The sequence below is a fragment of the Octopus bimaculoides genome, chromosome 17 (assembly GCF_001194135.2).
Source record: "Octopus bimaculoides isolate UCB-OBI-ISO-001 chromosome 17, ASM119413v2, whole genome shotgun sequence".
NCBI lineage: Eukaryota > Metazoa > Mollusca > Cephalopoda > Octopoda > Octopodidae > Octopus > Octopus bimaculoides.
Window position 1 is genome coordinate 26942260 of NC_068997.1, and position 12334 is coordinate 26954593.

General features: G+C 36.0%; 1 protein-coding gene across 1 annotated transcript in view; it reads right to left on the reverse strand.

The window, feature by feature from the left end:
• Nucleotides 1–6: 6 nt before the first annotated feature.
• Nucleotides 7–12334, reverse strand: part of LOC106878471 (DENN domain-containing protein 11) — a 27338-nt gene continuing 15010 nt past the window's right edge. Inside the window, exons 2-9 of the mRNA XM_014927688.2 lie at nt 11408–11507; nt 8868–9026; nt 6696–6897; nt 6034–6172; nt 5420–5545; nt 5103–5253; nt 2992–3060; nt 7–670 (exon numbers count right to left, since the gene is read on the reverse strand). Of these exons, the coding sequence (XP_014783174.1) occupies nt 472–670; nt 2992–3060; nt 5103–5253; nt 5420–5545; nt 6034–6172; nt 6696–6897; nt 8868–9026; nt 11408–11507 (1145 nt within the window). The 3' untranslated portion in view covers nt 7–471. The remainder of the gene's footprint in view (nt 671–2991; nt 3061–5102; nt 5254–5419; nt 5546–6033; nt 6173–6695; nt 6898–8867; nt 9027–11407; nt 11508–12334) is intronic.

Genomic DNA, 12334 nt, shown 5'->3' on the forward strand with positions numbered 1-12334 from the left:
GTTAGTTCTAGCATTATGGGGAACAAATGCTAGAAATCAGAGGTCACAGTTCCGCCTTGAAGCATGAAATTTGCTCAAGTATGTTGCTGAGGTGGGGATGACAGAGGGTGGATTTCTTCTGCAGGTGATTATTTGCTACCAATGCCAGGCAAAAAATACAACAAAACAATAAAATAAAATAAATATCAAAATGGTATGGCTGTAAATTATTCAATACTGTTTGTCTCACCAGTTTTCATGCATTATTAAAACAAACAAACTAAGAAAAAATTTAAAAAAACAACAAAACAGTTTAATCAACAGTCATTCTATTAACATGGAATTTGAAGGTTTTATAACAATGGAATGGTTGTTTTGATTTAATAGAGAAAGTAACTGATATACGTCTTTCTTTGACCAAAGACTATGAAGAATATGAAAAGAAAAGGAAGGGAAAAAAATATGAAGAACAAGTAAAAGAAGAATGCTGCTTTATTTTGGGCAGCAAGGATTATCAACCATAAGAACAACATCAATACCATAATGTTCAACAAGTTCCATGAGGAAGATACGATCACCAATAGGGTCAAGTCCCATTAATTTCATGTGGTCAGATGTCAACTGTCGATCCTGCGACGATGAAACATCTAACAAGGTTTGGAACAAACGATTGTTTTGTTCACAAAAAAACCTGAAAAATAGAAATAATAAATATATAAATAAATGAATAGATTTAAGAATTTGTCACCAGAAATTAGTAATTAAGCTCAAATACACTGAAGACTTACATAACTGTAGTCAATATTACATTACTAAGGCAGTGAGCTGGCAGAATTGTTAGCACACTGGGGAAAATACTCAGTGGCGTTTCATCCATCTTTATGTTCTGAGTTCAAATTTCACTGAAGTTAACTACCTTTTATCCTAGTACTAGTTGATCACTGGGGGCGATGTAATCGACTGACCCCTTCCCCCAAAATTGCTGACCATGTGCCAAAATTTGAAAGCAACATTACACTTCAAGGTGGTGCCCTAGCTGTGACACAGTCCAATGACTGAAACAAGTAAACGATAAAAAAAAAAAGACAATAATCTGATTTGGTTGTATGCCAGTTCAGTTGAAATCTTTCTTGAGAAAAACTTTAAAGCACAGCATTCCTGTCCAGAAGGAAGTAGAAGACAAAAAGGAGATAGGAGAAGAAGAGAAAGGGAAAGAGATGCCTTTTAATGGCTGAATCTGACGCATGAAAGCTGAGGTATATATAGATATATATACTTAAGTGAATCTCACATATTACTAGAAATTGCAATGAAAGCCCCAGTTTTAATTACAGTTAATTACATCAGTATCACCCAACAATCTACTTCAATATATCCACCGTTGGACTTCTGGCTGATCAATCAATACTCTAGCTCCGTGTAGATGAGTTTTAATTGATTCACTAGAAAATTAATTAATGATCTCTGAAACTAACAGAGATGAACAAAATCAAACACACCTACCACTCATCCATACACACTCACAGACACACATCACATAAACAAATCCATCCATTCATACATACATACATACATACATCAGTGTAGCATGTAAAATAAAAGTACAAGTTCTACCGCTCTATACACCTCATTAGTTGTATATTTAAAACAAGGTAAAAACATAAAAGAAATATGCACAAATGAAGAAAAGCTTTTGTAGTAGTAGTAGTAGTAGTAGTAGTAGTAGTAGTGGTAGTAGTCAGCTGATACTACTCCCCTTTTCTATGTGGGAGGCAAGGGAGGACAAAAGATATATAGTAAAGGGGTAAAGCAAAACAAAAAAACAAAAAAATCAATGTTTGCTGACTAGAAGTGGAGGATAAGCAGTCTTTCCAGAACTATATATATATATATATATATATATATATATATATATATATATATATATATATATATATAAACACAAATACACACATAAATATATATGATTGATGAAGGATGTATACACATATTTACACATATATATGTATATTTGCATATGTGTGTGTGCGTATGTGTATATATAGGTAATTTTATTTTGTCAACACTGACTGACTGACACTACTTCACTCCCCCACCACATCATCTGTTCATCCCTCCACACCCAGTCATACCCACCACCATAACAACACCCACCCAGCACCTACCATGTGTTTCGTTTACTACTATTTCTTTCTTAATCAGGAAGATAATCAATAAGATAAATATGGAATATATGATGGAATGAAACAAAAGAATAATAAAAATAACAATGATAATAATAATAGAACTATGATAGAAGTGCTAAGGGAATACAAGAAATAATAAAAGCTATGAGGCAGTTGGCTGATAAGAGGCTGTTACTATGGCAGCAAACACATTCTTTGACATTGGGTTTTAGTAGACAGAACAAAATGGCTTTATTAGAGAATAACAGCAGAATATGTTGTGAGTTAGGGTAGGTCACTACAGTACATCACAACAAAGACAACATAAACAATGATGATAAATAAGGTTATATAACACTATGACCATATGATTGAACTAGCTGACAAATCTCCCTAAAATCTTACCACCTTCACTGTCTTCGCTTTGGCAACGTGTGACTTCAGGTTCAGTCCCACTGTACAATACATTGGGTATGTGTTTTCTACTTTATCCCTAGACTGACCAATGCCTTGTGAGTGAATTTGGTAGATGGAAACTGTGTAGAAGCCTGTCTTTTATATATTCTTTTATCTTTTGTTTCAGTCATTTGATTGTGACAATGCTAGGGCACCAACTTGAAAGGTTTTAGTTGAACAAATCAATTCCAGGACTTTTTTTTAAATGTAGTACTTATTCTACTGGTCTTTTTCATCATCATCCTCATCATCATTTAACGTCCGTTTTCCATGCTGGAAACCAGTACAAGAACCCAAGAATCTAAGAACACACAAACATATACACACACTACATTAGAGCAAATCAAATAATTGTGGTAAAAACAAGAACAAAAATAGACATTCTACATACGTTGTAAACAATTCTTCTTCATCCATTGACTGCTCCCCAAGTTCTTCTACAGAAAATAAATGTGCAGATCTATAGGAGAAAACAAAAACACTTATAATTATTACGTGTGTGTTGACATCATAAGAATTTTATAAACTTCTGAGTAAACATAAACGTTTTTCAATTTTTTTTTTTTATATTTGTTCTTGAAGCACATCACATACAGCTTTAAAGATTAGCATGTAAACATTGGGTTGAAAATCCTTCTGGACAGAAAATTGTGAGGGCAGCCTTAAATAGAAGGAATAAATAAATGAGTAGAAATTGAACTGGTGTATTAAGGCATTATGATTCTCCCCAGCCACAACAAAATTTGTTTCAACACACAAATTCACACAAGGAATCTTGCAAACCAGATACAAAAATGAAATGTGTGTATACACACACACACACATACATACATACACGTAAATATATATATATATATATATATATATATAACATTAATAAAATACAGAAAATATATATAGTATTTTATGTTACATAAAACATACATCTTTCATCATGACTAGTTATTGAAACATTATATAATCTTGTTAATTCAAGCTATTATATGGCTCATATTCTGCAGAGAAACCTATCCCATAGTTTGATGCTCCGCATCATACAGCAGTGGATATAGGAGTCAAGTGTGGGACCTACTACTAAGCTCAAACCTTGGTTATGCATCAGGCTTCACAATGAACAGACAGACAGACAGACAAACAAGCATACGGATGGAATGGTGGACGGAGGGACGGACAGACAAACAGACAATGTCTACATGTGATACCACTGTGGTGGTCAGAAGCCGTGATACAAGGATGTGCTGAAGAGACATAAGAAGAATTCCAGCAACTCCACAGATACCTAAAGGCCCTGCAGCATAATGAATGGTACAGATTGCTGAAGCTTGTGATTCTAGCCAATGAGGAGAAGCAACAGAAAGAATACAAAAGAGGATATGAGAGGTGTCACTTCTTTGTTGGGTCAAATAACTTCACCTGGTGCTGATGTCATCGCTGCTGCAGGTCAAGAACAGGTCTTGTAGCCCACATGCAAGCTTGCCAGAGATGATTTCTGAACAGAACAATCAACATGGACCTACAACAGACAGCTGCTACCACTGACTTGTGATTGCACATGCACAGATGCAAACATACACATTTTTTGCTTACTTACATATGTTTGTCTGTGAGCATACATATACATTTATACTCAAGTGAACACACATACATATATCAATGGGCATTTATACATACATGTAGATATGTTCCTGCTCACACACACACACACAGGTGTGTGTGTGAGTGTGTACATATGCGTCTATATTTTCAAGACTATATAATCAACAATGCCGTAAATATTTGATTCTCATTCCTTCACAAAAATGATTCTCCAGCAATGTTCTCTTTCCTGACTTTTCTATCATCATTCTCTGATCAAGCCAAAAAAATACCACTGTCATCGCTGTCATCACTGGTCTTCTCCTTCACCATCATCACCACTGCCGCTGCTACTGCCACCACTATCATCATTACTGCCATCTTCACCATCATCATATTATCCTCAACTGACCATCACAATTCTAGACCTAACAATAATTGTTTTTTAATTTAGGTACAAAAAGGTCAGTTTTAATACTCAATAACACTGATCCCAGTACGTGACTGGTACTATATTTTATTGACCCCAGAGAGGTGAAAGGAAATGATTATCTTTTATCTTTTACTTGATTCAGTCATTAGACTGCAACCATGCTGGGGCACCTTGAAGAATTTTTAGTCAAATGAATCGACCTCAGTACCTAAGCAGGATTTGAATTCAGAATGTACAAGACTGGAAAAAATGCCTGATGTTCAAATGGTTCTGCCAAACAGTACCAGCACAATTTGTTGGCTTTACTGTTTAGCCTTAGACCAGATCTAGCAGGGCTACAGTGAAAGGCATTACAGTAGTGATATGTGGGAAATATAGCAGCAATATCTAGAAGGTTGGCTGACCATACAGGGACCACTCTCTCAGTGACAATTTTGGAAATGATGAAAAGAATAACAATAACAAAGTTGGCTGTTCAACACTAATTAACTGACCTCTGATTGTTCAATTTGGTAAATTTATCACGATCCCCATCACTAACTTTGAGCAGTTCCTTCAAAACTGGAGAGTTGGTTGTTACGTTTTGATTATTTACATAAACATCATACAGGTGGGTTTTACTTTCAAATATCTTCTCTGTTGTACCTGACAAGAAGATAATATAATATTGAGTTGGGAAAACTCCATGGTTTGCAAGGGACTGAGCCTGGATACAGGTAATATTCACGAGTCAGTTAAATGATTAAAAGATATTTCAATGATATAAAATAAATGTAACAGACTGATGAAATAAATTCATTATCACACTTACATGCAATATATGCAACTTCAGTTTCTAAAGTTTCAATATCAGCAATATTTACATAGAAACGAGGAATCAGCTCTCGATTCACAAGTCCCCTCATATCATGGTTACCAAGGCAACAAGCACAATACACTGAAAAGAAGACAAATATTAATTTCAGATTTTAGCACAAGGCTAGCAATTTTAGGAAAAGGGTGAAGTCAATTACATCAACCCCAGCACTCAACTGGTACTTATTTTATTGACTCCAAAAGGATGAAAGGTAAAGTTGACCTTAGTGGAATTTGAACTCACAACAGTCAAGTCTACCTAGCTATATGTACCACAAAATGGAATAGTTCACTGTACTATGTCCTTGACCAAGACACTTCACTGACAACACTGCAGTCTACCTAGTCATAATTAGGTAATAACACACCACAGTGTGTTATAATTAACTGAATTATGCCCATGATCAAGACACATAACAGTTAATAAGCTGTAAGGAGGTACCATATGATATAGTTATACATACTGTCTACAATTACAATATTTACCTATCAACAGTCCAGTCTATCTAGCTGTAAGGAGACATAAGGTAAAGAAGTAAAACGAAAGATGTATTGAAATGAGTGTCTTACCTCTATAGCAAACAACACCAATTGGAGGGGGAGAAAAAAATAATATCCTCTTCTGTAGGAGAGTGTATTTCCAGAGAATAAATATATTTTCTCCAAAGAATTTAATAAACTGAGAGAAACAACCAGCAGGATGGGTAATCTGGAAATGGATGGAAAAAAAGAAGAAAATGGAGAAAATTTAGATAAAAAAACATCACCATCATCACTTAATGTCCATTTTTCCCACTTGCATGGGTCAGACAGAATTTGTTGAGGTAGATTTTCTACAGCTGGATGTACAAAGGTACACACACATGCTCACACACACAAACACATACATGTACAGACACACACACATATGTATGACAGGCTTCTTTCAGTTTCCATCTACCAAATCCACTCACAAAACTTTGGTAAGCCTAGGATATATATACACACACACACACACATGATGGGCTTCCATACAGTTTCCATTTAACAAATTCATTGACAAAGCTTTGGTCAGCCAGGAGCTATAATAAAAACACTTGCTCAAGATGCCATGCAGTAGGATTGAACCTGAAACAACATGGTTGCAAATCAAGCTTCTCAACCATGCAGTTATGACTGAGTCAATAAATGTAGAAATTTAAAACAAGTTGCACGAGTAAAACAGATTGGAGCAGTGTATTCAATGGACTGACCTTCATTTCAGGCAAGAATTCTCGACTGGGTGTAGATGAGGTTGTTGACCAGGGTTGCTGAGGAGCTGGTGACATTGAACACACCTCCAGATCAGAAACAATAGCGCCACTGGAATTTTCATTTCGAGAAGGAAGTACACCTTTCTTATCGTTGTAAAAAGCTTGCAGTTGATCATATTTGCCTGGCGTTTGAAGCTGATGCCTGGAATTGGGATAAAATAGACAATTTAAAGTTGGTGATTTATTAATTAACAGGGGAAACAACGATCAAAACATAAGTGGTTCTTTTGAGTATTCTTTTATCAGTTTTTTACTGGTTTCAGATTGTGGCCATGTTGGGGCACCATCCTCAAGTGCTTTAACTTATTACATCCACCTTTTGATACTTATGAGATGTATGTGCGTGTGTATGTATGTATGTATGTATGAGATAGACAGACAGATAGGTAGGTAGATATGTGTCTTAGCCTTGTTCCAAAAAAGAAATTTAAAGAATTACTTCCTATTCCATAATGATGTATCTGTACCCCCTCATGCAATTAATTATAGCGAGGTGGGCTGTGCCAGTGAGAGTTAAAAGTCTTTAGCATGAACAAAATCAAGAACTCAATCCTGACTCAACAGAGATACCTTGTGTCATATACCAACAAGGAAGGGCCATTTCAAGATCCCATCATGTGCAAATATGGAAAGATCCTCACCATTATGTATCAACAGAAAGAGACCCCATCATGTACCAAAGGAGAGGGATTGTATCATGGACTAAAAGGAAGAGACTATCACATACCAACATGGAGAACTCCTATCATGTACTAACAGGGAGAGATCCCCATCATGTAAACAACATGAGAAGACTCCCATCAAATAGAAACAGGGAGAGACCTTACCATGAACCACTGTGTAGAGATCTTAATATAGACTATCAAACAGAGAACCTAACATGACCCATCAGAGAAGCCCTCACATTAACTAGCAGGGAGAGACTCTAATATGAACTGGCAAGCAGAACCCCTAACATGGACCAGGGGCAGAGACCATACATAATTAGAACTAGCAAAAAGAAAACTTAACATGAACAGACAAAAAGAGACTATCATGGATCAGCAGGAAGTGCCCTCACATGAACTAGCAAGGAGAGACCCTGCCATATCAGCAAGTTATCACAACAAAAAGGGCAATATATAAACACACACATTAACTTTGTTAGATGCTATTTACATCAATTCTTTTTTTTTTATCAATCAGCCAATGGCAAAGAAACTGTTGCAACAATACTTGAAGAAAAGCCAGAGGATAATTGAGGCCATTCCAAAAAGTATAATGAGAATTTATAGAAAATATCATTCAACAAAATAATGATAATAACAATAATAATGAAGTAAATAAGCATATCAAGATTATAGTAAACAAAATGAAACAAACATTTATTTGAAATAATCTGTTTTATTATAAACAACAAAATTATTAAATATGTAAGTAAATGTCTCTGCTAAGTACTGAAGGACAAATGAGAGACAACTGAATCTCTTCCCTGGATAGGGGACTGATCTATTCCCAAGTGTACAGGGTTTTGTCTCGGAACATACTGAAATGCCTGCTACATATATGGACTCATGAACTATCAGCAAGCAGTTCCAATATTGCATCCATCTTATGACACCATTGATCATCATCATCATTGTCAACGTCATTGTCGGCATTTAACATTTGTATTCCATACCGACATAAGTTGAATGGGTTGACAGGAACTGTCAAGCCTCAGAACTACATCTGGATGCTCTTAACACCAACCACATTTCCCAGAGTGTACTGGGTGTTTTTTACATGGTACCAGCACAAGTGACTTGCAAGACAAGACCTTCTCAAATGTGTGGGGATGTAGTATTAAGAGAGGAAGCCTTGTACTAGGAGTTGAGAGGTTAAAGGAGTTGAAAGGTTAAAGGAGTTGAGAGGTTAAAGGAGTTGAGAGGTTAAAGGAGTTGAGAGGTTAGGAAGCGTGTAGTGTGGGTCACCTTGTCCTCCGTTCTGCTGCACTTGCCCTGGATGCGTGCAAGCTCATTTCTGGCATATCCTATTTTGGCACCGAGTGGAAGTGCTGAATTGTATTTATGCCCCTATAAATCTTGTTTACTTTTCAATATAAAACAAAAAACAAAATAAAACAGGACTTACCGCACTTGGGATTCAAGGAACTGCATGTGTCTGTAGAGGGAAGTATAGGTGGGAGATAGAATTCCTACTGATTTCATTCTGGCACCACGTTCAATCTCACTTTCTACTGGCATGTTCTCAAAACATGCCAGGCCATAAAGGGAATCTTTCCTAAAGTACCTGTAAAGAAAGAATAATTACATTAACAACAACAATAAAGATAATGATCATTTCTGACTATAGGCATGAGACTTCGATTTTTGGCTGGTGGTAGTGAAGTGTGTAGTCAAGTTGTCCTGAGCAAGACATTAAACTGCATCCAGTGTTGAGGCTCTACCTCAAGAGTTCAGGAGTTTTGAATGGTATAGAGTTACTCCTTAGTCATTGTTAAGGTGCCACATATGCATTGGTGCAGGTACAGATGTCATGTAAAAAGCACTGGTGCTGGTGCCATGTAAAAAGCACTGGTGATTGGTGTCAAGTAAAAAGTACCAAATACACTCCGCAAGGTGGTTGGCATCCAGTTGTAGAAATCAAGTCAAAACAGACTATGGAATCTGGTGTGGCCCCTGTCAAGCCATCCAACCCATGCCAGCATGAAAAACGAACGTTAGATGATGATGTTGATGACAACTCCCAGATTCACTCTCACCCAAAACGGTAGTATGTGCCAAGGGTCCCAGAAGATGGTCCTGTTGCTAAGGCATACAGGACTTGGATGAGGACTGGTTCTCAAGGTATGTAACACCCAGGCCCAACAATGTGTAAACATATTCTGATGTCACATAAACTATTTTCCTGCTTAAGGGTTAATAGGCCCTGTGTTTAGTGGGTTCGAGGGTAAGCTTGAGAAAGCAGGAGACTAGCAGAATAAATTGTAAATAAACAAGTAGAAGGTAATGAAAATCTTTCCCAAGAAAAATCACAAATCATCAGCCTTTGGCACATAGGTCCATGATCACTGCTGCTTGTAGGCATGGCACAAGAAAGAAGTGGAATGAGAGAGAAAAAGAGAGTATAGTTAAGTAAATATCATACAATTACAACCACAACTACATCTGTCATACAACCAATGCCATATTTACATTAAATATATCAGTCATACTGACACTACATAATCATAAATTTGAAGGTAAGTCAAAAATTATTCGCATTTTTGCTGAGAGTTTCTTTAGGCTGGCTCCCACTGCCTTCAGCACTCATGTACTAAAAGGTGGTACTTTTGAGGTTGTGTAACTGAGGTTTGACCTTAATCACTCCACTGTCAGGGTGCACCAAGGAAGAATAGATCAGTGATCTGATTTCTCATCTGGAGATGTGTCAGGGGTTAAAATTTATTGCAGGCTTTCAGTACAATACAAGGACAGTGCTCTACCACATAGAAGTATGTATGAGTGGAAGAAAGAAATTCAAGACTCAACTTTCTGCAGAAAAGGTGATGCTCACCATTTTTTGGGATAGAAAAGAGTCTATACTGGACATTTACCTGGAAAAAGGGTCTATAGTCACCAGTGTAGCTTACAATAAAATGCTGGGCAAAAAAATCAAATGAATTTTTAAAAAATATATGTGTTTGATCTCCTATATATTTGCTTTTGGATAAAAATAGACGAGAAGTTATTTTATAAAATATCAACCAGTGTTTTAAATAAATAGCTTTAACATTGGCTTGTATAACACAAAATTTGTAATGGAAGAGAGTAAAAAATCTATAGGCAACACATAATAATGAAACATTGTACATTTACACAGCACATTGATTCTACATGCCTCAGTTCACTTAGCTGTACAAAATAGGTAACAGGTTTTTTGGAATTACCATTTGTGACAGACTGGCATCTGTGCATGATATCTTGAGGTATGCAATTATTTGTTGTTTAGCCTTAATTCAGGCCTAAAACAACAGACCTATAGTGAAAGGTAATCCATCTGTGACCATACTATCTTCTTTTTATAACAGGTACTACATTGTCCAATATAGTAACGCTTTAGTAATGCTTTACTGAATACACACACACACTCACACATATATTTGCTTTCATCCTATGTTAAATAAAGAATAATCCAGAGATATTAGGCGCAGGCATGGCTATGTGGTTAAGAAGCCTACTTTGCAGCCATGTGGTTTTGGGTTCAGTCCCAATGCATGGCATCTTCAGCAATTATCTTCTACTATATCTCCAGACCAACCAATCAATGTCTTGTGAGTGAATTTGTATATGTGTGTGAGGGTGTGTTTGTCTTTGTCCCCTCCCCACCATTGCTTGACAACTGATGTTGATTTGTTTATGACTCCATAACTTAGCAGTTCAGCAAAAGAGACCAACAGAATAAGAATTAGACTTTGAAAATAAGTACTAGGGGTTATTTGTTTGACTAAACTCTTCAAGACATTTGGCTGAAAGTACAAGATTCTACACTGCACTGGATGCCTGTCCATCTCAGAATTAATCTTTAAGCGTTACTGGTGCTAATTTATTATTTAAGAAGTGAAGACTGTATGCCAACACTGAAAGAACAGATTACAACAAGACAGAGGAAGAATGAAGTTTAACACTTACACAAAATCTCTCATTAAAGTATGGGATCCACTGGCCATAGCCTTAAATTCAACACCATCTAAATCGCTTTCTTCAGGAAGACACCATTCAATCATGTTACCTACAAGAAGTGAAAAAATATATTCCAAAACACTAAAAAAAAAAAGTTAAACAAACAAATACATAAATAAAAACAAGAAATTTGTCATCGGCACCACCATAGTCAAATTTTGTTGGGTCTTTGGACTAAAAATTCTGTATTCCTACTGCCACATCAATGCTATTTGAAATTTCCTAGTTAATGAATAAATACAATATATATATACATATTAATCAAAATCCCTGTATTATTACAATACGATTAATTCTACATAGCCCCCAGTTCACTAAGTTGTAGAGAAGAGGGAACAGACTTTTCTGAAATTGTTATGTGTGGATGGTTTGACATGATTTGACAAATCAGAGGTTGCATGATGCTCATTAAGAACATTAGCTGATATTCACACAATGCAAGCGCACTTCTGCCTACACGGTTCCAAAGTTGATCATGACTACAAACCCAATTTCAAATCCATTCACGAGGTTTTGGGATGGTTTGGAGTTATAGAAGATATTTGCTCAAGGTATTATGCAGTGGGACTGAACCTAATATTATGTGATTAGGAAATAAATCTCTTAACTACACAGCTATAACTGCAAATACAGCTTTTCAGTTACTGGAGTTCAACAAATAACCATCATCAAAAAGAGGTCTTAGTTGCACATTACAAAGAGACTATCATTTCTCTAAAACTACTGAACTTTCAGAAGGAAAAAACAGAAGAAATATTAGCATTGGAATGATGGCTAAATTTTGTATGAGTAAAGAAATACAATAAGTAAATACATTAATCTATTATTTATTGCATTTGTTTGTTTTTACTCTTTTTTTTAATATCCTGTTTCTTC